We start from the raw sequence: 27,221 nt of genomic DNA on the forward strand, positions 1-27,221 counted from the left end.
CTTCTGCCCATATTAAAGCAGAAGCTGATATGGCTGCTCTTCTTGCTCATCAAAGATTACTCAAGGGAAAACATGATCTGGATCAACAGGAAGAAGAAATAAGAAAAAGTAAAGAGCGATTTGAACTTGAAGTGAAGATAGCAGCATCAGTGCTAAGGTGAATATCCTAAGAGCCTCAAGATGTGGTGTGCAAAGCAGCATATCCAATAAATCTAGTGGTATAGAATCCTATTTAAACAAAATGGAGAGAGGAGCCCATGCTGCTCTTTATGCTGATGCTGATTCATTTGTGCCTTATGGCCAAGGAGAATATGAAAATCCAATCTCAGCCAAAGGTGTTCCTGGGTCTCATTTGACAGGTACTAAGCCAAAGGAAAGGAAATACCATGCCATGAATGTTGAATCACAAATACTCCAGCAGAGACCGACCAAGCTTGGGAGGGTTCAAAACATGAAGCCTGATGTTTAAACATCTCAGTTTGGAGGTGCAAATGCTCCTGTACCAGTCACTGGTAATTTGTTACCCATAATGGGAAGACAAAATGAAATAACTGCTATGCTGGTGCATCAACGAAATCTCTCATCTTTGCCAAACAGAGAAATTCAAGTGTTTGATGGAGACCCTCTACTGTATCATGCTTTTATGAGATCCTTTGAGCGCAGTATTGAAGAAAAGACAGGTAACGCAACCGACTGTCTGCACTTCAAGGAGCAGTACACCAGAGGTCAACCAAGAGAGCTTGTCAGAAGCTGTCAACAAATGGCTGCAGACAGAGGATATAACAAGGCAAAGGCTTTGTTGGAAGAACATTTTGGAAATGAGCAAAAGATTGCATGTACTTATTTGGACAAATCCCTCTCGTAGCCGGTAATTAAGTCAGAGGATGTCAAAGCACTTCAAGCTTATGGTCTCTTTCCAAGAGGGTGCTGTAATAACATGGATGAAATCCAGTACATGCCTGTTAATATGCTGACAGTAATAAAGAAGTTGCCATACAAGCTAAGAGACAAATGGAGAACATTGGCTTGTGATATTCAAGAAAGGCATCATCATAGAACTACTTTTCCTGACATTGTAGGCTTCATTGAGTGTCAGGTGAAAATTTCAGCTGATCCTGTAGTTGGTAACATACAAGATACTCCAAAACAGTGCAAGGCAAAGATGGCAGCAAAGAGAATTAATCAGCATTGCATACAAAGTAAAGGAAGTTGTTTTTCAACTACAGTTACTTCTGTGGATGAAAAGGCCCATAGGAGAAAGGAAGGAGGCTCACTGGACAAAACGGCTTTCCTGTACGGCAAGGGTAGACATACACTGGAGTTGTACTCTTTATTGTACTCTTTATTGGAAAGGAGAGAATGATTGCCTTCTTGAAAGAGCATGGAATCTGTTGTGAGAGTAAACACTGCAGGAGGTGACTGTCATGTAAAGTACGTGGCTCCAGACATCTTAGCATGCTTCACATTCACCTGAAGGACAAGGGAGCAGAGAAGAATCAAGCAGTTACAGATACTGACACAACAGTGAGCAGTGCTCTGGTTGCGGTACAAACTAGTGGTCTTACTGGGGCCGGTGAGCATGACTGCAAACTTTCCATTGTTCCAGTCAAGGTCAAGTCTAAAAGGGTCATAAAATTGTGGAGGCCTATGCCTTTTTGGACCAAGAGAGTTCAGCATCATTCTGTACAATGAGTTTTGATGAATGGGCTGGATATCTCAGGAAGAGGAACCAAGATTTTCTTGTGCACAAGGGGCCAAGAAAAAGTTGTGGGAAGTTGCATTGTATCGGATTTGGAGGTAGCTGGCCTGGACAGGGGCCTCTACTGTGAAATGCCAGATGTTTTTAAACAGAAGAAAATGCCTGTGAGTAGGAGCAATATACCAGGACAGCAGGATCTGTTCAGATGGCCATACTTGCATGGAGCACATCCACCTGAAATGAATTCAGATGTTGAGCTTTTGATTGGCTTGAATGTACCTAGAGCTGATTCCAAATGAGGATGGTGGGCCATATGGTATTCAGACTATGCTGGGATGGACTGTTAATGGGCCGCTTTGTACCGGTGGAGCAGACTGTGAACAACCTAGAATCACTGATAATTGTATCTCAGTTGTGAGATTGGATGAAATTTGGAAGCAGTAGTTTCAAGTAGACTTCCCTGAGTGCAGCCAGGATGAACAGCTGGGTCCATCAAGGAAAGATTGTCAGTTCATGGAAATGATCAAAAACACTGTTAAGCTGGCGGATGGTCACTATAGCATTGTTATACCTCTGAAGAAAAGGGAGGTGAGCATGTCTGATAACCACAAGCTAGCGGAGCAACATGCCCTGAGTCTGAAAAGGAGGTTCCGGAGAGATGCCCCATTTCATGCAGACTATGCTGCCTTTATGCATGACATCATTTCCTGTGGTTATGCTGACAAGGTGCCTGCTAAAGACCTGGCATATAGCCATGGTAAAGTACATGGTATATTCCACACCCTGGTGTATACCATCCAAAGAGGAAGATCAGAGTTGTGTTTGACTGTGCTGCATCATTCCAAGGTAGATCACTGAATATACAACTGCCGCAAGGACCTGAGGCCTCATTTATAAATGTTGCATTGGCACAAAGGAAGGTGTACGCCACTTTCTAAGCAAACCTTGGGATTTATAAAAAACATACTTGATAGGAGAATGTAAGGTCCTCCACAGAGACTTTGACCCATGCGCATACATATAAACTGGAGAAATGAGAAACTGTGACTCCAATGGCAGAAGGATGAAACTTGAGAAACGGTTTGAAATTGATACCATTGTGTGAAATAAATCGAAATATTACTTCTTATGTATTATATAGGAAGAGTTCATTTACAAAAACAGATAAAAGCCATTCTTAAAATGAATACACAAACACCTGTTTGATTGATACTCTCTGGAGTGCACACAAAATAAAGATGATTTAGGATAATAAATGGAGATATCTGTTTTTGCAAAAGAACCCCTCAAATATATTGCACAGTTTAATCGGGAATCATATGTAATTGGATCTGTAATTATTAGACAATAGGCCTACTTGCCTATTATGAAATTCATTCTCATAAATAATAAGGTGAACAGTAGGACAAATTATGTTTAAACTGATGCCATTGTCGATGCGTCAGTTGGACAGATAGGAGTGCATAGTTTCATACTGTACATTGTTATCACGTTTGTTGCGCAGAACAGTCAATGAGCCAAACAGTGCTGCTGTGCGCCACAGTGTGGATGTGACGCATCACTTATAAATACACAAGGTATACCTGGGTCATCCGGTGCGTCTTGCATATCTGTGCCCCCCTCCATCTCCATCACTTCTCCACTTAGGAGGGATTCCCCTATAATTCCTGCAAGTTGCTCATCAAAGGGGTTGAGCTCTGGTGTCCCCTTTTCCCTGCCCGTGGCACAAACACTCTTGTCTGTGTAAGGCTATGTGCCTTCTACTTTTATGTCGGACCACTTTTTTATTTCGTAGAAGGTCTGACCTTCTGAGCAAGCAGCATTCACTGCGTCCACTACATGCTGCCACTCCAAAGCCTTATTGGCATTTGTAATGCCCACACTGTGTCCACCAAACAATATCTTTTTTCTTGCTTCAACCTCCCCAACAAGAACTTCAATTTCACACTGGGTGAAATTCCTTTTTTTAGCTTTTCTGTCAGAATTTTCCATCATTGTCCTCATGTGCCATGTGTGCCATGTGTCATGTGCACCAAATTTCGAGTTGATTGTGATTTATAAAGGGAAACCGGTGTGGGACGTGTGTGCGCACTGTTATAAATCAGAATATTTTTGTTCGTAAACACTTTCTGTGTTTCATCCACACACAATCTTTTGATGTGAATCCTCTGCACAGTTTTAAAAATGCGGCCCCTGATCTCCCCAGCTCATTGATTGGAGTCATAACCAGATTTAGGAAGGAACCTGCTGTTTTTGATGGCAGACACTGAGGCCGTGTTTTATCAGGTGCATGTGCCAGCTAAAGATTCTATCCTGCTACAGTTTCTCTGGTGGCCCGGTGGAGACTTCTCTCAACACATGGAGGAGTACAGGATGCTTGTCCATCTCTTTGGAGCAACCTCATGGTCAAGCTGTGCGAATTTTGCTCTTCAAGTGTGCAGAGGATATCAGAGACTCCTTCAGCCAGCAGGTGGTGGATACTATTATGCACAGTTTTCACCTGGATGACTGTCTTACTTCAGTGGCCTCTGAGTCTCAGGCTGTAGCTCTCTGTTGTGACCTTTGAGCCATTTGTGCCACAGGGGGCTTTCAGCTAAAGAAGTGGATCAGCAACAGTTGAAGTGTGCTGGCTGTAATACCTGAAGAGGAGAGGGCAAAGGAAGTGAAAGAGTTGGATCAGGACTATGACATATTTCCTGTTGAAAGAGCATTGGGCGTACAGTGGTGTGTTCAATCCAATGCATTTAAATTCAAGATCGACCTTTGACCAATAGAGGGAATCTGTCTATGGTCAGTTCAATCTATGATCCGCTTGGTGTATTGGTACCAGTGGTACTAAAGGCCAAACTAATCTTACAGGATCTGTGCAGGAAAGGCCTTGGGTGGAATGACATGATACCTGCACCAATTGCAATGGAGTGGACAAAATGGATACAGGAGCTCCACCTACTGGAGGATTTCAAAGTCAGCAGATGTTTCAAGCCTGTGGACTTTGAAACTGTGACTTCTGCTCAGTTACACCATTTTGCAGACGCAAGTGAGGTTTGTTATGGAACAGTTACCTACTTGCTTTTGCAACACCAACAACACCAATGCACAGCTGTGCAGCATCTTTATTGTCTGAATGGCCAGGGTGGCTCCCTTAAAGCTAATTACCATTCTTGGACTGGAGCTAACAGCAGCAGTGGTAGCAGCACGCAAGGACAGATTGTGGAGAAAGGAATTGCAGATGTCACTGCTTGACTGTATGTTTTGGACTGACAGCACCTCAGTGCTGAAATACATAAAAATGAGACTTCCAGATTTGAGCATTTGTGGCCATCAGGGTCTCAGAAATCCTTAAAATATCTCATGCAGCTCATTGGAGATAAGTGAGCACCTTATGCGACCCTGTAGATCTTGCTTCCAGGGGACTTGGAGTGGAGTCATTCCTCAAGGATGCAGAATAGATATCTGGCCCACAATTTCTGATGCTGCCAGAGGAGCAATGGCCTACAAATCCAGATGGTTTGAAAGAACTACCAGAACAAGATGATCTAAGGTCAAAACATGCATCTTGGCTTATGCTGTTTGTGCTGACACAGTGAGTCAGTTGAACAATTACACCTCATCCTGGAATCATTTGAAAAGTGATGGGCTCACTCAAGGTCATATGAAAAGAAAACAGAAGGATATTCTGAAGAAAGTGCTGCAGAGTGTCAAGGATTTATTCCATGTTTCTCTCTCTGTGGGGGAGCTAAGGGAGGCTGAGCTGGAAATAATCAGATCTTGTCAAAGGAAAATATTCCAGGAGTTTTCCAGCCTCCAAAAGCAACAGAATGTGAAACTGACAAGCCACATATACAATCTCAACCCATTCTTGAAGATGGTACTTGAGAGTTGGTGGACAGTTTAGTAGGGCAGCTATGCCTGAAGAGTCAAAGAATCCAGTCATACTGGCCAAAGATCTGAATATCTCCAACATCATCCTAAGACAAGTGCATAAGGAAGTTGGCCATAATGGTATAACCCACATGATGGCAAGGCTATGCCAGGAGTATTGGATTACAGGCAATGGTGTGGGTAAAAGAAAGATCTTGGCAAAATGTGTGACAGGTACAAGGAGTTCCGGGCAGCCAATAGATGGCAGATTTTCCACGCAATAGGATATCTCCAGATGAACCACCATTTACCTCAGTGGGAGTAGACTGTTTGGTCCATTTCATGTGAAACATGTAAGAAGTCAAGTGAAAAGGTATGGAGTTATATTCACATGCTTAGCTTTAAGAGCTGTGGATAGTGAAGTAGCAGCATCAATGGATTCTGGTTCCTTTATCAATGCCTTATGCTGCTTCATAGCAAGATGAGGACAAGTCAAAGAGCTGTGCTCAGACAATGGTACCAACTTCATCATCACCAATCGAGAGTTGAGACAGTCTATTGAACGATGGAATCATTTTCAGATCCATGAGGAACTCCTACAGAGAGGTATTAAGTGGACATTTAATCCTCCAACTGGTTGCTATCATGGAGGAGCATGGGAGAATCTAATTTGCTCCATTACGAAGGTCCTAAACTCTACTTGATGAGGAAGGTCTCCATACAGTGCTCTGTGAAAAAGAAACTATTCCAAATAGACGACAAATAACAAAGGCATCCACAGATCCTAATGACCTACAGGTTCTCACCTACAACCATCTTCTGCTCCTCAAAGCTCAGCCATTATTGCTGCCTGGTCTCTTTCAAAAAGGAAGACTTGTATGCTGTCCGAAGATGGAAATAAATAAAGTATATGTCCAATTTGTTTTAGAAAAGATGGATGAAGGAGTACATGCCGCATCTTCAGAAGCGTCAAAAGTGGACCAGGGTCAAGTACAATTTAACTCCTGAAGACATCATACTCATTGACTGTTCCAGATAGGAGAGGACTTGTACGACAAGTAAAGATCAAGACCAAGGCAAGCTGTCTGGACAGGCCTGTCACAAAGGTTTGTCTTTTTCAGGAAGCTGGGGAGTCCTGATGGATAATTATTGATATGACTTGTTTTGACATGACTGACTTTGGATGTGACTTCAAGAGTGGTGGTAAAGATCACTCTCAACCTACTATGTACTGGTAACTTCTGGTCTAGAGAAGCTTGAAGTCCTTGGAGTAAAGGACATAGAAATTGAACTGTTCACTTCGATCATTTGTATGTCATCTACAATTTAATTACGGTATTCTGTTTATTATTGAGTTATAATAACTAGGGGCAGGAGTGTAGGAGCAAGGGATGTATTTGGGTTGCACCCCTGTCACTCAGTCACCAATGTTGTGGGTGTGTGTGTGTGTGTGTGTGTGCGCACGCGCACAACACTGGGGTGTAGTAGTAGTATTTAACATCACCAGTACCTGCTTGTTATCAGTTTTGCTTGTAACAAAGAGGGCATGAGGAGGGTGCCATTATTTTCTGTTGACCGCTATCCGCTATTTTTGTCCAGTTTTGCCACAATATCTATGCACAGCATCTTGTAATGTAAAAGTGTTTTTGTGTGCATTTCTACAATTAACACCTACAACACAGCTACGGACTCATGCTCTTGCATTGGACACTCGCTACAACAACCTCTGTTAGTTCTAATTAGAAAGGGTATTCCCACACAGCAATGGCCTGAGTGTGCTCATAAAAGTTGGAAGAGATCACAAATAGCCCATAATTTGGTGAAATTGGAGGAGCAAAAACAAACAAAAACAGTAAAAGCACATAGAAGAACATGTTCACTGAAAACAATACTAAAAACTTTAAAGTGATCTGTATTTGGAAAGAAAGGTGTATAGGCTTTCTCCTTTGTGACAACATTGCAAGTGGGCTGCATTTTCTTTGTACATGTACAAAACAATTTCAGAAACTGATTCAATCATAATTATTGAGTCAGTTGGTTATGTTTACTACTTGTTGGCTGGTGGTGCCTGTTGGGCTTCACTGAATTAGTCTAAATTGTGTCTCCACTGACACAATGCTGACAGCATTACCCTTAAGTTAAACCACTTTGATCACCATAAAGGCTTAATATAATTCTTCCTTTAGTCCTAATATTCCTTAAGAAAATTGGTTTAGTTAATTCAAGACTATGTTAAATCTAAGACTGTTCTTTACCTTGTCTAATTTGTTTGAAAGGACATTTTGTCTAGAACTTTTCCTAACCTCAATTAGCCCAAATATTTATGAAAGAAATTATACCAAATCATTCAATCATTATTGCAACAGCCACGTAAAGGAAAGTGGTTGACAACATTCAGGAAAAAACACTGTAAACATTGATTTGTTCAGTTTCAGTTCATCACATTATGAATTCCTCCAGCTCCATCTGATTTTTTTTTAATGGGTGCACAAATTATATGCGATGCTGTCTTCCTGTTCTGTTTGACTGTCAGAGGACATCCAGTTTAATACTTATTGAAGGCCTCAGAGACAAGGGGTGAAAATATTTTTATATTTTATCGTGATATAACAGGCACTGTGTTTCAAGATCATGAAGTACAGTTGTAATCACAAAGGAAAAAGTACATATACCAGACTGTCTTCTTGTGATGAAAATGGGTGAGATTCATATGTGAAATTCTTTGCTAATTAACAGAGAAATTGTAACAAAAAGTACTAACAGCTACAAAAATCACTGAAGCTTTTCTCTCCATTTCACCACCTCTCTACCCTTTGTACAAGTTTCTGGCTGATATACAGGATTTGATTTCATCACTCACTCATTTAAATTAATACATTGGATCTTTTCTATGTTCATTGTTACTGTACATGGTTAATTTCCCATGTACTACTTTCCAATTCATTCTGTAAACACTAAAAACTTCAAATGCCTCATCAGGACAGACAAATGTGTCAAGTGATTGATTATACTATTATCATAAGACTGTCAACAAGATCCTTGTACCATGTTTGCTCAGTGAGTTATGATAGTTGTGTAGCGGTGCATCTCTTTACCTCCAAAATAACAAGATATAGTATGTCATCAGTGGTCAGAGTACTGAATTTGTGAGGTGTTCAAAGTATTTGAAAACTATTACTAACTCAAATTATTTTTCTTTTTTCTGTTTTTAAACAAGAATTGTAGCATTTTTCTAAGAGTTTAAGTTGTTTTAGTCTGAATAGAGCTCTGATCTTTAATAAAATGTATGCTCAGTATATTTTGTGACCACAGGATGGCAGCAGAAGCTCACACTGGTGGGTATCAGGCAGACCATCTGTCCATGAGGTGTAAGGCTTCTACATTTCTTAGTATAGGCCTACTTTATTTGGATAGGTTGACTTGCTTCAAGTCTACCAATCAGCTGAGTGGGAGGCAGTTAAAGAGCATGACTAGTCACCAGTAGTGTGGATATCACTGCCCAAAAGACAGAAGGACTCCCTGTGACACTGACCTCTAAATTACCTTGTATTGCATGTTATAGAAAAAAATCATATTTTTTGATTGTGTGAAAAGGGTTATTTTGTATTTGTGAAGTAAAGGTATATTTTTTAAATTACATGTTCGGGGTGTCCTTGTAGGACAAATCAACCATCTCTGCCCTTTTTCTGTTCATGAATGCTCTCACAGGTGTACATTATAACACTGTTTGAAAGTATATATAAATACAGTATATTGTGCCGTGCAATATTCTAGCTTAGTGAAAAAGACACTTAAATGGGTTTGAATTTGACATAATCACAAGCAACTTACAGTTATGCAGGTCTTATACATGTTTTAGAATGCCCTTAGACCACTGAAGTAACCTACATCCATCTATATATCTATCTGTTGCTTGTGGTAACTGTGACATCAGCACTAAGAGTATTCACCTTTTCCTGACATAAATCCTCTTATGAAAAGTGAAATAGTTTCTAAATCTGCTTGCAAGTTTCTTGTTTAAGCACCAGTTTCTATATTAAGGAGGTGATATCCTGATATTGGAGACTAACAAATGTACAGCAAAATCTCAGATCAGTTTCCATCAAATCCTGTCCAGTTATGTGTCTGTAGTTTTTGACAGTTCTTCATAACCGGTATATACAGTTTGTTGCTGTCTCGTTGAAACATGAGACATCAAAAAATAACCACAACTGACTCAAAATACAGGAAATCAGATTCAATCATTCGTATAATATTTGACTTTATTTTTGTGTCTCAGATGCAGAAATGTTTTCTAATTCCAATAAATCGGTTTCCTGCAGAATTCATTTCTTATTTTATACACCGAAAAGACATTATTTTCCACAAATTGCAAATCTTTTTTGCTCACAAAATATTCTACTCTGTTATGTTTTATTTTTTTAAATTACTGATAGTTTTGTAAAATTCCTGTACAACCACCGACAAGTTGTTCTGTGTGTGTGTATAAAAGTGAAAAAAAATTATAATATAAGATATGATCCGGATTTGTCTTTATTTCAAAAGATGATAATGGAAAAATTAAAAATATTAACAACATAATATTCAGTGGACATAACTTTTCCAAATGTACACTTTATTTTAAACAAAAGTACAAAAACAAACATCAGATATTTACAATACTTGCATGGCAATGTTCACTTTCTTTGGTCATTCTTCCAATTTGATGGTTTTACACAAGTTAGGCAACAAACAGCAGCTTGGAGGTCTGAGATTATCACATGCTGAATCTATTATTCAACCAGATGCAGAGCAACCTACTGATGACTTGGAAATTAATTACATTTTTTTTGTAAAGTCTGCAAGCAATTTATCAACTATTTTAAATCCAAGATATGAATTATGTGACAATTATTGAATTTGCCTACCAGGATATTTAATCTTGTACAATATAAATAGCAAAAAGAAAATTAATCTCACATACTTCACAATTACATCCTGGTCTGATACATTTTCAAATTTAGTAAATGCTCTTAAATGACCAAAATTGTGACATGTACAGCTGCGCGTATTCATTCGTATTCTACACAAATTTGACATAAAAACATGAACCCTAGTGCACATCACAATCTGAAGCAACTACAGGTAGATTCTCAAAAGAAGGCAAAACATATCACAAGAGCTACTTTCAGGCAAACGTCCTGTCCACTCTGTGTGTTCAATTACAAAATTATGCCATAGCTACACAATAAACAATCATATGGAGCTCAAATTAAGAATTCACTTTGACATTTAAAACAAAATCCTTTCACTGCTACAGTTTAAAGGACTTTCTCTTAGGAACAGTAGAAACAAACAAAGGCTGTATGTAAAACAATCTGCGCAACCAAATTAAAGCCAGTAAAATGAGTTGAGTTATGCTATACATTCTCTCAATAATCTACCTGCTTGTGTCATACAGTGGTTATGTCCAATGTACAGTACATTTGAAAAAGAGACAAGCAAATTGAACTGAGTTTCTTTCATTTTCTCTCCTGGTACTTTGCAAAGACATAATTAAAAAACAAAAATCATGTAACACCAAAGAACTCTGTGGCACATCACCTACTTCCTGCAATGTGACATGTAAATCATATTACCATCTACAACTAATGCCGAGTATAACAATATACCCTTAGCCCTTTCAGGAATTTCATCTCAATTTCAACATTTTTATGCCTGAATGAACAAACTGAAATGTACACAACGAAATAAACAGATTTTGTACACTGATGTTGAAGGCAGAGGTTGTTTGACTGTGATGAAAACTAAAAGCGATGGCTGTGAAAGTCAAACATAGACTAATGCAGGCCTACACATCCTTACAGCAAAGGCAACTGGTCTAGTAGTAATTTTACTTGCATCAACTAACAAACCAAAATTTTCTCAGTTTCCCAAATTTCATTCTAACAAACATGAATTCTAATAGTAGACAAGTTTACACATGTATCAGTAGTGCAGACAGGTTAGGTATATCACATACAGTATCCATTTGTTTTTTTTAAGGATTGGAAGGGTGGGGTTTGAGGGGCTTGGGCGGTGTTTGGATATGCTTTTTAGTAAAATTCTCCCTGAAACCAAATCCAAACTGTCTTCTTCCCAATGTACACTTGTTTTTTTTTCTTTTCCCAAAGACAGAGATGACGAGAAATGTGCAAAAGTTCCATGGTCTCACTGCAAAGAAAAGATCGAATGAAAACAGTGTTATTTGAAACTGAATGACATTGTTAAACTTTATTTAAGCGTATGGTGGCAATGTTCTGTTCTCTACCTTTCACATTCCCAAATGGTTGCCGTTTCTTTACACCTCAGCTTTTTGGCTGTTCTCCTCCACTTTTTCCTCCAGTTTTTTCTCCTCCTCAGAAGACCCATTCTCCTTTTCACCAGTCTTCCAGCTTCCTTGCCTGTTTAGAATAAAACTTTGTTACCTAACATGTTGATAATCCTTCAACGGCCACTGCCCCAGGCCCGCCTAGACCTCAAGGAACCATTAAAAAGCCCAGAGTTATTGTGGTGAATTCAATTAGAAGAATAAGTTCAACATTTTGGGAAATACACTTATACGCTATATGGCAAATGAGCATCTCATCTATGAGATTTAGATAAGAAGATTGATACCTTTCTTATACCTGTCTGACAACTATGAAGCTGAAGCCAGGAGACTGTTAGCTTAGCTTAGCTTAGCTTAGCTTAGCAGAAAGACTGAAAGCAGGGGGAAACAGCTAGCATGGCTCTGTCCAAAGGTAACAAACAATCCGTCTACAAGCACCCCCTAAACTCAGTGATTAACACATTATTACTCTTTAGTTTAATCTGTCAAAAATGAAGTATCAAAACAAGTTATTGTTTTACAGTTGGTTATGTGTCAGACTATTTCTTGGCCAGGTGCAGTGAAACCTTGTGGTAACCACAAGACTATGGTCCAGTACATCACACCCCTGTAAAACCACAACCAGTCTTTTTTACACTAGTTAGCTATTTCCCCTTGCTGTCAGTGTTTATGCTAAGCTAAGCTAACCTAACCATCTCCTGGCTGCAGCTTCACATTTAACAAGAGTGGTATCAATCTTCTCACCTAAATCTCTGCAAGAAAGTGCATTTCCCTAAATGAATTTTGAATTTGTTGCAAATATTAAAAATGTGCTCCATTTAAGTACAATATTATCAATATAGGCAGGTAGTGCATTGTTACTTCATCTTGTGGCCCTGTATCAAAATTTTGTTTTGGCACCTTAATTATTTTATTTTGTGCTCACATTGTGCTTGTTCCTAAATAAAGTTGTGTTTAATTAAATCAACACAAACTAATTTACACACAGAAAACCGGACACCAGGTGGTATTATTTCAGGCTAAGACAGGTTAACTTTACCTTGCGAGGCAGCTGGATTTGCAAGATCACAACATCACAAGATTGCACAAGAATCCATCTTGTCAGGCTTCAAGTTATGCGAACAACCGGTGGTTTGGACCAATCAGTGTTGTGAATCCAGTTGCCTCGCAAGGTAAGACGGTGATAGACCGTGATAGACAGATGGTATTTTTTGAAAGTGCCTGCCCTTTTCCAAACAGTTTCCATGGACGACTTCTCAGATGGTTCTGTGTAACAAACCTTCTGGCGCGTCAGTTTAAGGTTAACTGGCCATTGGCAAATTAAGTCAATTTGCGAATTTAGACCTTTTAACCAAAATAGGACAATTATTATGTTACAGTATTAGGATTCTTAGAAAAGGTTAACATTGATTTCTTACTTGGATTTCTTCATGTAGACCCAGTATGCCACGCCTATAACCATACTGGCGACAAGAAGGCCGACTACAACTCCAACTACCAACTTGGTTTGGTCATTATCATCCGATTGGTCTGTAATAGAGATAAAACAGAACATCAGACACCAGAGGGAACATTTCAGTATGAAACTCCAGCCTGAGTGAATATAGGAAAGAAAAAAAGATAATAATTATTAGCAATAAATGCATTGATGAATGAACACATCCGCACTGTATATGATTATGACTCTTTGAGTTAAATGTTAATGATATTCTTAGTTTATGACTCATTTCATCAGCCAGTGAGGTTATGGACAACGCTGACATTTTGTCAGGATGCTGGTAGCTCCATTCCTTCTTCATATCTTCACTTTCATCATCACAAAACACACTGTCCAAAGATTGATTTCCCAGTTGTAGAGTTGTGTGGTAGTGTAAGGTAAATATTTGATAAAGAGTCTTCTTTCAGTGAACATTTGATTCCCCCATAGTCTTTACTCACCCCCCTCCCAACGTTTCTTACAAGCAAGGAGACTTCTACAACTTACCTTGTTTATCCATTCTCACCTCCCCAAATACTGAAATCAGATATAAAATAAAATTAACGTCCAACCAAAAGGAAAAAAACTAAAAGAAACAAGCTTGATGTCCAGAGAAATTTCTTCTCTACTACTTCTACTTCTACTTCTACTTCTACTACTGTTGCATGCAAGTAGTTCAGAGAGGGAACAGATCAAATCCAGCATCCCAACATACACACACTGAGGGAAGGGGGAAAAAAGAGGTGAAATGTTGTCCCAAACACACAGGGATGAGTAAGCAAGACAGAGCAAAGGATGGTAGTAAACACTGCACGCTTTTGGACAACAGTGTGAACCGAGTGCTAAGTGCATGCATCAATTACATTTGGTTACATGATTGATGTAGTGATAGTAAGAAAGTTGGACCTTCACTCAGTGATCATCAAAAGACAAACAACCACCAATATAAAAAGCAGGATTTATTTTTGCTTTTCTAACTTAATTTACACATCATGTATTTATGTATGTTTTTCTTATTATCTTTTATCACTTATTTTTCCCTAACATTTATTTGATACTAAAAGTATCAAATAAACTAAAGAAATTGGCTGATTGTACAAAGTTTATGTCAGAAAGGTTTATGTGAGCCCAAATGGTGTGTAAAAACATAACTCCATAGATAAAAAACAGCTAAATTAGGTGGTTTACCCTTAAGTACATACCTGTAAATTACTGTAGTTTTAACATAAACAGCTCGGTATTATGTCAAGTCAGCATGCAGACAGAGAGTTAGTGAGTAGAGTAGGAAAACATCTACAAAGGCAGATTAGTGTTAGAGTTGAGTTAGGTTTTAGGGAAACTACGATGTAGAGAGAGATGAGTGGGCTGTATTACCACTTTTGTACTTACAGGATGACACATTTATATCCTTGGTATCCATGCCAAACTCATTGGACACCGTACAAGAGACAGTCAGATTTGCAGTAGGCACAACTGCGATCTTGTGAGTTATCTTGCCATTGATGAAGGGACTCTCGTCAAGCTGAACAACGTGAGGGAAAGAAAAAACAAATATTAGTAATTACATATCTGGCTTGACACTATGATTTGATCTGAAAACCCAACTGTGTAGAATAAGCCAAAATCAGCAGTGGCATAAGAAGTATTCAGATCCTTTAATTAAGTAAAAGCACCAATATAATAAATATTAAAATTCAAAATGCTACTTAAGTTAAAGTGCTTAAAGTATAAAAAGTAAAAGTGCTGTAGAAAAATGGCTCCTGTGACTGTTACATTATGATAAAGCACATTATTAGATTGTTAATTAGTTTGTTAACAGCTACAGCTGTCAAATAAATGTAGTTAAGTAAAAAGTACAATACATCCCCCTAAAATATAGTGAGTTAAAAGTATAAAGAAGCATTAAATGGTTGGTACAAGTACCTCAAAACTGTACTTAAGCACAGTGCTTGAGCACATGTACTTAGTTGCTTTCCTCAACTGAAAATTAGGGTAGTGTACAGTATGTAGGGCACTCTTTTCTACCACTAGGGGGCGATGTTGGATCGATATGTGCTTCATTCTTGACATGACAAAGACACAGCATGTGCCTCTGGGATGTAGACACTTGAGTCTAAGAGGAAAACTCCAGACACAAAGACAAACTGACAACACCCTTTTCACATCCTCTACATATACAAGAGGATGTGGCAATTTTTTAAATACCCATTACTAAGCCTGTATTCAAATCTTACATTATTCTCCTTGAATAGATGTTAAAGAGAGGAATGAAAAAATATAAACTTTTGAGTGAAATATGTGCTATCTCCAAAATGCATTGTCCTTCAGTAAAAGAGGTCTGTGCACCTTTGTAGTTGATTCATTATTACACACAGATTCAAGTTTTGGGGTTGTTTTTGAGGTTAAACACTGACTAAAAGGACTGAAAAGATTTGTAACCATCCTACACAAATAGACCACAAATAGACTATAACCACACACACCCTCAGGTACATGTAATTCACACTGCTTCACTGAGTAGTTCTGTTATCAGAGTATATTCAGGTACACTACAGAAAAGGGGCAACTTTTTTGTCTTCATGGCAGTCACAAAATACTGTGTTTGAGCCTCAGAAAAAATAAAGAAATGTGGTCTTTCAAAAACACTGGGCACAACCACCTAGAAATGTTAGGACCAGATAAGTTCACAAGTGCGGCAGCTGGGGAAAATACTAACTATCACACACGTAAGAGGGAGTACTCACTCATTCTGCAGCACAGAGTGAGTGGCAAAGCAAAGCATGAACTCTCTCCGGACCAAGACACTTCCACAACTTGGATTTTTTTTTTTTTTTGCCTGCTTAAACAGACTGCCTCTATTTACTCCCACCTTCCCATCTCTGCTGATGTTATTCATAGGTTTGATGTGAGGAAAGCAATGCCATTACATTTAAACAACCATATGAGCATCTTAGTGGATCGTCTTCACTGTTTAGAGTGCCTGCTTGTTCAATGTAGAAACAAGTGTATTTTCAGAAGTGGTTTGATCAACCAGACACCTGAATAGGTCTAAATATAATCACAAACTATATCCTGATGTAGTTGCAATTGAAGCCAAAATTGCCTTCAAATTACCTGCTGCAGATAGAAATCTTTTACAGCATGTCTTGGCTACTTTGTGGACCACATACAGTCACTGTTTTGTTACCTACAAATTTCACTGCTGCAGTTGTTGCTACAGGACAAACCCAATGTCCTCTTACCAGGGCTGCTGCACACTTTTTGAAATCAAATTTAAGGCTTTTTAAGACTTTTTAAAGACCTCAACAGAGAAAATGTAATACTCTTTCCACAGCAAGGCCTGGTGCAGGGCTGAGCTTTATGTTTGAAATGAACTGGACAATATTGATAGAGATATTTTTCTGATGTTTTCGTATCTCCATATAACAATCATCTGTAAAATCTCATAAAGTAATCAAATTAATGGCAAATGCAATGAACTGTGTCCTACTGTTACACTTTACTTTAGATATATGCATTTTAATTTAAAATTTTAATTACAATTTGCTTGGAATTGTTAAGTTTGACAACATTGTGTAAAACAATAAAGCTGTTCTGGTCGTTCTCGCACTCACAGAGTTGGCTATAGTTAATTCTCCACATTAAGACACATACATGTTATAGCATATATACCTTTCATTCACTTCAACAGTCCATTAAATCTGTAAATACCAGCTAAGCAGTCACCAAATAAAAGTCTGCTCCTCTCCTTCATGTTGGCCGTTGTTGCTCCGCACTAAAAACATTATAATCCAGATTCTTGCAACTATCAGAAATAACAGAGGACTTTGTGTCTTCTCTGAGCCCCCCTGGCTAAGTGTCTTTAGCTGAGCATCATCTGTAATGTTTTGTGCACTTCTTTAATCCTGTTACCTTCATGAGAGCAGGTGGTCTGTGGAGAACCAATCGAAACATCACCAGAAAAAGAAAAGAAAGAGCTGGACTGGAGTGAGTCACAACCAAAGACATTTAAGTAATTGAATCTTGTGGTTGGATGTTTCTCATGCAACTAGGCATCACCTCAAAATTTAAGGCCTACCATCATTAAAAATAAGACATTTTTAAGACATTTTATGACCTTAAATTCTGAAAATCTAATTTAATTGACCTTTAAAGGATCCGCAGGACCCCTGTCTTACATAGGAAGGCCATGGTCACATGAATCTCTATGACAACCAGTATGGATTTATCAGCGAAAGAATGACTGCTTTAAAGCAAACATCATTCAGAATGCTTCATTCAAAGCATCCTGAATGATATGTTGAAAACTTTATTACAGCCTTTAGGACCTGAAGTATCAAATCATTTGTTAAAGCTGATATCCATTATGTGTTTTTATTTCTGAAATAGCTACATTATGTCTTAAAACACAAAGTAAACCAGCATGTGTTTTGCTACTGAGAAAAAAAACGTCTTGTCATGACTATTTGGGTTCTGACTGTCCTGGCTGAAAATGACATGTAAGCCTTTTCTGGGTGTGACAAATTTCACAACATGTTGTTTGTTTGCTTTCTGAAATCAAGCGTAAACCCAGCCGTATTGCACTTTCCGAGCTGGCACACAGCTGTGATGGCTGATTCCAATAAAAAGGGCAGGCTTCTACTACCAAATATAACCTGCCACAGTGACTCTTAAATTGTTGCTGTAAAAGTTGTCAACAAGTGAAAAGATACAGAGTTTTTGAAAGCAAAAAGCTTTTTGCAAGAAGGGGAATTATGGCATTGAATATTCACATTCACAAATCTTCAGCATTGGCAGGTGCAAAATGTTTTTTTTGCAACCAAAAGGAAATGCTGCAGACAGATTTAAACACCACAAATTGGACAGTCTCACCTGTCAGATTTGCTAAATTATTGTGAAGCCTCATTCACAGCTCCCCAATAAATCACCTCCTAAAACTGGTCAAAACATCATGCCTATGGTATGTTTTTTTTTAATGTACTGACTTTGTGCCATGTGTTTCCAGTTTACTTTTGTTTTGAGGAGCTCGTTGCTCTGGTGTTGAGACACCATAAACAAACTTACCTAGAGAAACAGTGAGTATGTTGGCATTCGCATGCTATATTCTACCAAATTATATTTTATTAAGGAAGGACTTAATTATATCTATCTATATATAGAAAGTGCTGGGAATCTCAGCAGATGGCACATGGTTTCACAGAATCTTGTGAAGCATAGGTGATGTGTGATATCTCATCTATCACTCAGGCAAATTTAAAGTATCCCAACCCAAACATCTGTCTTTACAACAAAACTGGTCAGTTGTAACAGTTGTCAATTCATACATTCAAACTTTTATCATTTTGTCAACATAATAATAATATTTTTGTGAAATTAACCTGAAGAATTACTACATTTACATTTACAAATACAGTACTGTGTTTATTACTGTAGGCACAGTATGTTTCCACAAGGCTTCAAGCCTGGAAAAATGTGAGTGCAATTTTCTGTGCTCCGGCAGGAAGGGCACTGAGTGTACATGAAAAAGTGAAATGTTCTTGTAACCACAATGACTAAATGCATGTACAATTATAGAAAATTCATAGATATGACCTTCAGAGATTGCAACAATTATTATAGGAGGAATTTCATAATATTATTATAAGGGCTACTGCTGTATAAGATGTGTGTGTGTGTTTGTGCATACCAAGGTGCCATTGATGCTCCAGGAGACAGCCGGCTTTGGAGAACCTTCAGCCACACAAATCAAGACTTTATGTTGGCCATCTTCACCGCGCTGTTTGGACAGCTGTTTGATAACTGGAGCACCTGCAACAGGACGTAATTCTTCAGATACATCAGAATAAAAAAAGAATATTTGTAATACTGTTGTTGTATTACAATCATGGACACACCCAAAATGACATGAAATCTTTTGACATTTTGGGATATACACTTATTTGCTTTCTTGCACAAAGTTAGATGAGAAGCTTGATAACCGCTCTCGTGTCTGTATGATAAATATGAAGCTACAGCTAGCAGCCGATTAGCTTAGCTTAGCTTAGCATAAAGAATGAAAACAGGGAAACTGTTAGCCTGAGTGTGCAAAGGTAGTTAAATCCACCTACCAGCACCTCTGAACTTCACTAATTTAGCTGTTATAATTTGTTTGTTTCATACATGAAAAAACACAAGTGTAAAGATGACATGTTGTCCTTTTGATGTTGTGTACTTTTGTGAACTATGAACAGAGGAAAACAAACAAGGACATTTCCTAAAATATCCGAATTTCCTTTAAAGAGTGGATGTGCCAGAATTTTCTTCAATTAAACAAAGATAAACTGAAGTAATTGTTTTTGGAGCCATGGAAAAACGATTAAGTCAGCACTCAGCTTCAATCAATAATGTTAAAAACCACAAACCAGGCCAGAAATCTTGGTGTAGTCATGGACTCAGACCTGAATTTAAACAGCCACATTAAGACAATTACAAAGTCAGGCTACAATCACCTAAGGAATATATCAAGAATTAAAGGACTTATGTCTCAGCAGGATTTGGAAAAACTTGTCCATGCATTTATCTTCAGTAGACTCGACTACTGTAACGCTGTCTTCACAGGTCTCCCTAAAAAATCGATCAGACAGCTGCAGCTCATTCAGAACGCTGCTGCTCAAGTCCTCACTAAGACTAAGAAAGTGGATCATATCACTCCAGTTCTCAAATCTTCACACAGGTTTCCCATCTGTCAAAGAATTGATTTTAAAAATACTGCTGTTGGTTTATAAAGCACTGAATGTTTTGTGATCTTCTGCTACCTTATGAACCATCCAGACCTCTCAGGGCGTCTGGGACAGGTTTGCGTTCTGTTCCCAGAGTCAAAACTAAACATGGAGAAGCAGCATTCAGTTTATGCTCCATATATCTGGAACAAACACCCAGAAAACTGCAGGTCTGCTGCAACTCTCAGTTCTTTTAAAATCGAGGCTGAAGACTTTTCTGTTTGCCGCTGACTTTGATTTCAAATGAAATCAAATAATTATTCATTTCATACACTGCGGTGTAACTTATTTTCCTGTTTTATCTGTCTTATTCTATTCTAGCTTCTTTTTATTTCCAATTTAACACCTTTTAATTGTATTTAAATGTCTTTTTACATTGCCTTGTGTTGCTTTTTTAATCTGTCTTGATGCCTTTTATGCTCAATGTAAAGCACTTTGAATTGCCTTGTTGTTGAAATGTGCTACACAAATAGATTTGCCTTGCCTTTAAGCCCTTACCTTCAACAACAAGCTCAAAAGAAGCTTTTCGTCTGAGGGGCCCCATCGTCACCTCACACTCGTAGAGGCCAGAGTCCGAGTAGGTCAGCTTGCTAAATTGGGGCTCTTTGTCCAGTTTAACATTATCCTAATTAAATAAAGAAAAAAACAGCATTTTCAATAACAAGCACAAACTTTATTTCATTGATTGAGGCATTGTGATACAGAGTGTGTTTTTACCTTTGTCCAGGAGACCTTTGATTCCCCGGAAGCGCCGATATGGAAAGTTAGATTCAAGGCCTCACCAGCACTCTTGACAATATTCCCAGTGGGGATTAAATTGATGTCTAGGTCTAAACGAAAGAAGATGGTGAAAAGATGATACAGAGGCCTGACAAGGGTTGATACATTCCTGTCGTTAAACACACAACCCTGCACTTGGCTCACAGCACTGCAGATGCAGCTTATTAGATGCAGTGCGGTTTACACAACACTTTTCTTCCCAAAGCACAGGAGGACAGGTAGGCTGGTAAAGAGATAATATTTGATGAATATCATGCCATGTTTTGAAACTGAGAAAAATCTTCGAAAGGTTGGAACTCCGTGTTTGAAAGCTTAAAATCTAATAAAAAAAAGGTTTTGCAAGAAGTTTTGAAGGCTTGCATAATGTTTTGACAGGCTGAAAAAAAATTCAGATCTCTGCAAATATTATTTTGTATTTGAGTTTTCCTTCTTCACAACTACAGCACTCTTTTTACAGTGTTTCTCCAACACATTTGCAGAGTTTCAAATCTGTCACTGTTCTCCTGTTGTATTCGTTTATTTACCAGGTTAGAAACCTTATAAATGGTGATCTGAAAACTGGTGCAATGTTGGGGAAAAAAGTTTTGAAATGTTGAAGCTTGAGTTTCAAAAGGGTAAATCTTTTTTTTTTTTTTTTACTTTTGTGGATGTATTTTGCACTCGTACTGCAGACTGTTCTGTCAGAGCTGAGTTTACAACACCCACTTTTCAGAGATCTGCCCACAGAGTTGCAAGCTTGCGAGTCATGTGATTTCTGGAAGCGTTGTCTTGCTGCTTCTAGTATGAAACTTGGAAACAGACCTACTGAGGAGAAAAAAAGGGATTCTGGAGGCAGGGGCTGAAGTACAGTCCAATCACATGTTGTATTTTCTGGGTTAGGTGGGATTGACAGTGACTGGCGCGCACAGGATACACAAACAGGATGCACGGTTCTCTGTGCTGTCTGGCTGTCCAGAATTTGCCAGCTGGTTGGCAGCATCATCTAATTATGAAAAATTTATCAATTTTCAAAGGCACTGAAGAATGTATGATCACTGAGAGTAATTTCATTATGTTTAATGTTAAGTTTTTAGGTTCATGAGATTACTTACCAGAGGAAAATAAATCACAGAAGTAGGCTGTCAAATTGAGTTCATTTAGATTAATTAATCATAAAAATAAGAACATGTTAAAAAAACACAAATAAATGCATATAATATTAGCATTGTTGCTTGCAGTATTTCCCCTGGATTTTTTATCTTGATTTACTTATTTATTCATTGCAGTAGGTGCATACCCATCCACTCTTTAAGTGGGCCAAGATGTAGCCAACCGACCTCTTGCAAGAGTTATAGGTAACCTACAGACTAATTGTGATGGGTGTTAGATATATTTGGTGGTATGGTTCTCTTCTGGGACCTCCATGCCCATACATGGGAATTCATAGGCAGGGAGAGCAGCAGCAAAGACCCCCAATGGGAAACAGAAGAGAGCAGATAACAATAACATCAGCAATGACAATGTTTAATTCAGATTATTTCATGTAAAGGAGGAGCTGGGGCGGTGGTGGGATTTGCACAGCGGCACGCGGAGGAAGCAGCAAGGGTAGGCAGGCAAGAGCAGTTTAAATAGGCCGCCCTGTATGACATTTGCCAATTGAATGCACAGAAGGGAACCAGCTGAGGCATCAGCTGGCGGGGGCTGCTTGAGATTAGCTGGCTGTGAAAGGATGGAGCTGGCTATGAAATCATCTGGCTATTAGCTGATGTGGGCTGAGCTTGACTGTAGCCTGCCAGACCCAACACTATACGCTCAATATTGCTTTGCAGGGACACAGGGATTATGCTAAATAGAAAAGCTACCATGAGCTACCAGCTCAATTTAGACAGTCTGCTTACTTACATACAATGACTAGCTATTATTTATCAACACTATAGCTCCCACATTTTGATGCCATACCCATGGCCCTGCATAGACCTAATGATGAAGAGTTCAGACAAAGTGCGACACCTGCTGGTCAGGTTGTGCAATAATAGTTTTTTGGTATGTGGTTCAACTCTGTTCCACTGTTCTTAACTGTCTTTTTACACCATCTGTAGTGTTAATAAGGAAAAACTGAGCTTGCTCTTTGACTTTTGAAAATAGATATGATGCTTTATGGTAAATCAACTTTATTATTGTACATGTGGCCAAAAATAGGCTATTTAGTGAATATTTACCTGTTGTATTTCACGCTGACATTTTTACTGCACTAATTAATTAGGTGTCTAGCATAGCTGTCAGCGCATAACATTAAAATCCATGGTCAAAGGAAAGATTTAACAATGCAAGGTAAAAATCTTCATTTTGAAAATATTATGGTATTGGTTTACTATTTGAAAAGAATAAATACAATAAAATTGAGAACTGATTTGTATATGTAGCCCATAATTCTCAGTCATGAATTAATGGTTATGAGCATCATAACACAGAGAGTTTTTATACATTTCTATGTGTGGTCCGACAATTATTAAACTACTCGATTCTATGATCTGCAGGGTTATGACCATGGCTCACTATGCTACAAATGATAGACTAACACCTTTGTTATTCCTAGTAGGGCTGTCAATCATTAAAATTTTTAATTGAATTAATTACATGATATGCTGATTAATTAATAGAATTATTTGCAAACATAAAGACAATTATCAATATTTGCTTAGAAAAGCCCTCAAATAAAAATACTCAAAACCATGAATTTATTTTGGCACATGTGTAAAGCATTGATTAACATAAGTTTATCACTTAAGCCGGTGTTTCTCTACCATAGGCAGTGATGCGCCCATCACTCAGACAGGACCATCCAACACAAAATCTGAGTATTTGTGCAGACGATCCTGAAATAATTTTAAACTCGTCATAAAATGTTTACCTATGGAAAACTATCATTCATTCATTAATTTGTTAATGTGTATTTTTGCATAAAACAAAACTGAAAAGCGACACAAACTGCAGCCTCTCTGTTTATCAAGGTGAGGCAACACACTCTTCCAGGGAACACCGACTAGTAGTGATGCTGAGCTCAGGTGAGATATGTGCCAGCAGGCGGACTGACAGTCACAAACCTGCTGTGACTTCAGACAGATGCTGTCAGTGAAATGAGCAGAGCCACAAACAACTGACTGAACCGATAACTGAACACCTGTGCATTTGGTCAACTTAACAGCATAATTTAACTGTATTTTAGATGCTTCCTGAATGATTCCGTAGGCTAAACCTGACAGGCACATGTCAGTTTTGCTGACCTGACAACACATATAACAGCAGTTCTCCCACCACCCCCATGGGAACCAGCACCAACCACCATGTAATAATAATAATAATAATAATAATAATAATAATAATAAGCAGCCCTAATTCCTTGCTTTATTTTCCTCTGGTAAGTAATCTTATGAACCTAAAAACCTAACATTAAACATAATGAAATTACTCTCAGTGATCATACAGTCTCCAGTGCCTTTGAAGATTGATACATTTTTCATAATATTTTTCATAATGTCAAAACATTATGCAAGCCTTCAAAACTTAGTTTCAATCTTGCAAAACCTTTCTTATTAGATATCAAGCTTTCAAACACTGAGTATCAACCTTTTGAAGCTTTTTTTTCAAGTTTCAAAACATGTTATGATATTCATCCTAGATTACAGGCAAAAAAGGAAATTACACCAACAATGATGCTGCTGTGTGGCAAAATTGCAGTAATTTCTATTTTTCAAGAAATACAGCATGTTTTGGTCTCTTACAGTTGACTGTGATGTCCTTAGAAGCTTCCATCGAGGGGTCATCAATGAGAGAGCATTTGTATTCACCAGTGTTGTCACGTGAGACATCGCTGATGGTGTAAGTATTTGTGTTCTCCACTTTCACCATCTCCCCCTTCAAAGACAAACAATTGAACAATGGCAGGGGATTAGTTTATGATACTTTATTGAAGAAAAACAAGCAAATAAATCTATAGATGCAATTCTGTAATAATCACAGATAGAGGAAATATTAATGAGCATGTGTACCTTAAGGTGGAAGTTAAAGCTTGTAGGAGCTGGGTTACCATCTGCCACACACTTCAGAGTCACATTGTCTCCTTCGACAAGAGGGTCCTGAGCAATGACCTGAAGGACGACGTTCTCTGTAGAGTCTGTGCAGAAAACAGAAAGATAGAAAGTCAGAGAGGGGGATGTTTGTGAGGGTGGAGGGTGTATCAAGTGGAGCGTGTGCCCCCAACAGCTGACTGCAGGGACTGCAGAGACCAACCATGTCAGCATGCTACAGAGAGCTCAAACTTCACTATTGGCTATGAACAACTTCAAATTCGCAGAGATGGGTGAAATGTAGTCACTCAACCAAACAATCCTTTCAAAGCTCGAATGTTTCTGCTCCATCTGAGGCAAACTCCCTCACATTTCTTGCAAGGAAGTGTTCAAGTTCTGCTTTAAAGGCCACAGTGAGCAGGTAACTTCAATATTTATTGCTGTGTTCAGTATAAATCCCACTACAGAGTTACAGAATCCACACCTCATTTCTCAGCTGTCACCATTATTGTTACTGTTGTCTCTCTTGGCTGGAAGCAAAAGAGTCTGAAAAATAACACGTGGCAGTCTGTCACCGCTAGCTACTGCTGTTTTTTCTTTAGGTCAGGAGCTGCTGCTGATGTGGGCCTGAAAAGCCTAATTAGACACTGTGTACTGATGTTGATTTTAACATAAAAACACTGTTTTTTTCCATGTTCTCTCATGTTAAATAAAATAAGGCAGCTATTTACTAGCCAAAAATAAAGCAAAATCACATTATAGTCCATAGAAACTCCCACTTAAATAACTGAGCCTCAGAATTGAAAATAATACAATACTTTCAGTTGTATCAACACATCTTTAAAAAGTGAAAGAATATTTTATATGCTCAGATACCAATTATATTTTCAAATTAGATCAATTCTAAATTGTTACACTAAACATTGTAGAAGTCTATGAGCAAGTTTTTGAGATAAACTACAAGAAAAAGAAGCAAAGAAAACAACTGGGCTTCAGGGAGGTAAATATAAGACAAAGAATTAATTTTTCATTGTCTGTGATGATGAAACTGAAACAGCATTTTTTTCATTTTGTGCCGAGGTTTTAACACAGTACTCTTGACAACAGGTCGCCTGCAGTTGTTGCATTTCAGAAAATGTGTCCAATGAATGTTGTTAGCAGCGTTCAGTGACTCACATGTGATACTGAAGGTCACTGGAGAGGACACCAGCTCTGCACCCACAGTATGCTGAGTGCTGCAAGTGAACTGGGCATCTGTGTCTTCCTTCTCAGCTGAATACTCCAGTTTGGAGGAAGTGGTCGAGAGGCCAGTAACAGGGTCTACCTGCACCGAGGCTTGGATGGAAATCCCTAGACAAGAAACAAACAACTCTGTCTGAAAACTCAAGGAAACAATGGTGTAATTAACAACACACTGGATTCAGACAGTCTGCTAGTGCGGCACAATTCATCACAGAAGAATAAGTTACAGTAACTGTCCCCCTCAGAGAGAATAATTCATCCAAAACACTCTGATGAGCTGTTTTTGTTAGCATTTAAAATCATGCAACAGGATGAAGAATACACACCTTTCCCATCAGCCACCAGGGGTTTATTGTTCTTAAACCATGTGATGTTTGCAGCTGGATTGGCGTCTTGTGCAACGCATGTTCCTAGCTGTGGGGGGAAAAAAAAAAAAATTAAATCTGAGAAAGATGACAAAAACCTGCACTTGAAGACAAAATTATTGAAAAAGAAAAATCACAATTTCATGAATTCAGGATGAATCTGCATTTTCTTAAATAACCAAATATCAGAGCAAATTAGCTTTTTATACGCCCCTCTAGCTTTTGAGGATTGAGGAGTTGTCTACGCAATAGACCGTGAAATGCCCAAAAGCATTTCTAAAGCCTCTCAGATCCTTTGGGTATTGAAATTGCAGTAAGGGGGGGTTCTTCTATTTACTAATTCATGAGAATCACTTCAAAGAACTCATTACTGTAGTAACATGGACTGCGCTATGCCTCAAGATACCTTAGCTCAAGTGAGGGATTTCCCTTGATGGTTTACTTCTTAATATAATATAGGTATAAGCAATGTTTATCATTAAAAACCACACCTTAGTAAGTTTGCCGATCTCTAGTTCCTCTGCTTTGTCAGAAATCTCCAGACCTGTCGGTGTCTCTGCGATACAAGAAAAAATGTGTTAACGGACAGGATGTTATTGTACATGATTTGTGTGCTGTATGTTGCTCATATCAGACACCTAAAC

General features: G+C 38.4%; 1 protein-coding gene across 2 annotated transcripts in view; it reads right to left on the reverse strand.

The window, feature by feature from the left end:
• Positions 1 to 9,804: 9,804 nt before the first annotated feature.
• LOC121899443 (CD166 antigen homolog A-like) overlaps positions 9,805 to 27,221 on the reverse strand; it is a 42,619-nt gene continuing 25,202 nt past the window's right edge. Inside the window, exons 4-16 of one of the 2 annotated variants that reach the window (XM_042415278.1) lie at positions 27,069 to 27,133; positions 26,539 to 26,626; positions 26,147 to 26,320; positions 24,953 to 25,077; positions 24,686 to 24,818; positions 20,862 to 20,974; positions 20,643 to 20,769; positions 19,073 to 19,194; positions 14,776 to 14,908; positions 13,894 to 13,923; positions 13,328 to 13,439; positions 11,850 to 11,982; positions 9,805 to 11,752 (exon numbers count right to left, since the gene is read on the reverse strand). In XM_042415278.1, coding sequence (XP_042271212.1) covers positions 11,880 to 11,982; positions 13,328 to 13,439; positions 13,894 to 13,923; positions 14,776 to 14,908; positions 19,073 to 19,194; positions 20,643 to 20,769; positions 20,862 to 20,974; positions 24,686 to 24,818; positions 24,953 to 25,077; positions 26,147 to 26,320; positions 26,539 to 26,626; positions 27,069 to 27,133 — 1,325 coding nt within the window. In that variant the 3' untranslated portion in view covers positions 9,805 to 11,752; positions 11,850 to 11,879. The remainder of the gene's footprint in view (positions 11,753 to 11,849; positions 11,983 to 13,327; positions 13,440 to 13,893; positions 13,924 to 14,775; positions 14,909 to 19,072; positions 19,195 to 20,642; positions 20,770 to 20,861; positions 20,975 to 24,685; positions 24,819 to 24,952; positions 25,078 to 26,146; positions 26,321 to 26,538; positions 26,627 to 27,068; positions 27,134 to 27,221) is intronic. The other variant, XM_042415279.1, reaches the window with a different exon arrangement.

This window comes from Thunnus maccoyii, chromosome 6, assembly GCF_910596095.1.
Source record: "Thunnus maccoyii chromosome 6, fThuMac1.1, whole genome shotgun sequence".
In the NCBI taxonomy this organism is placed as follows: domain Eukaryota; kingdom Metazoa; phylum Chordata; class Actinopteri; order Scombriformes; family Scombridae; genus Thunnus; species Thunnus maccoyii.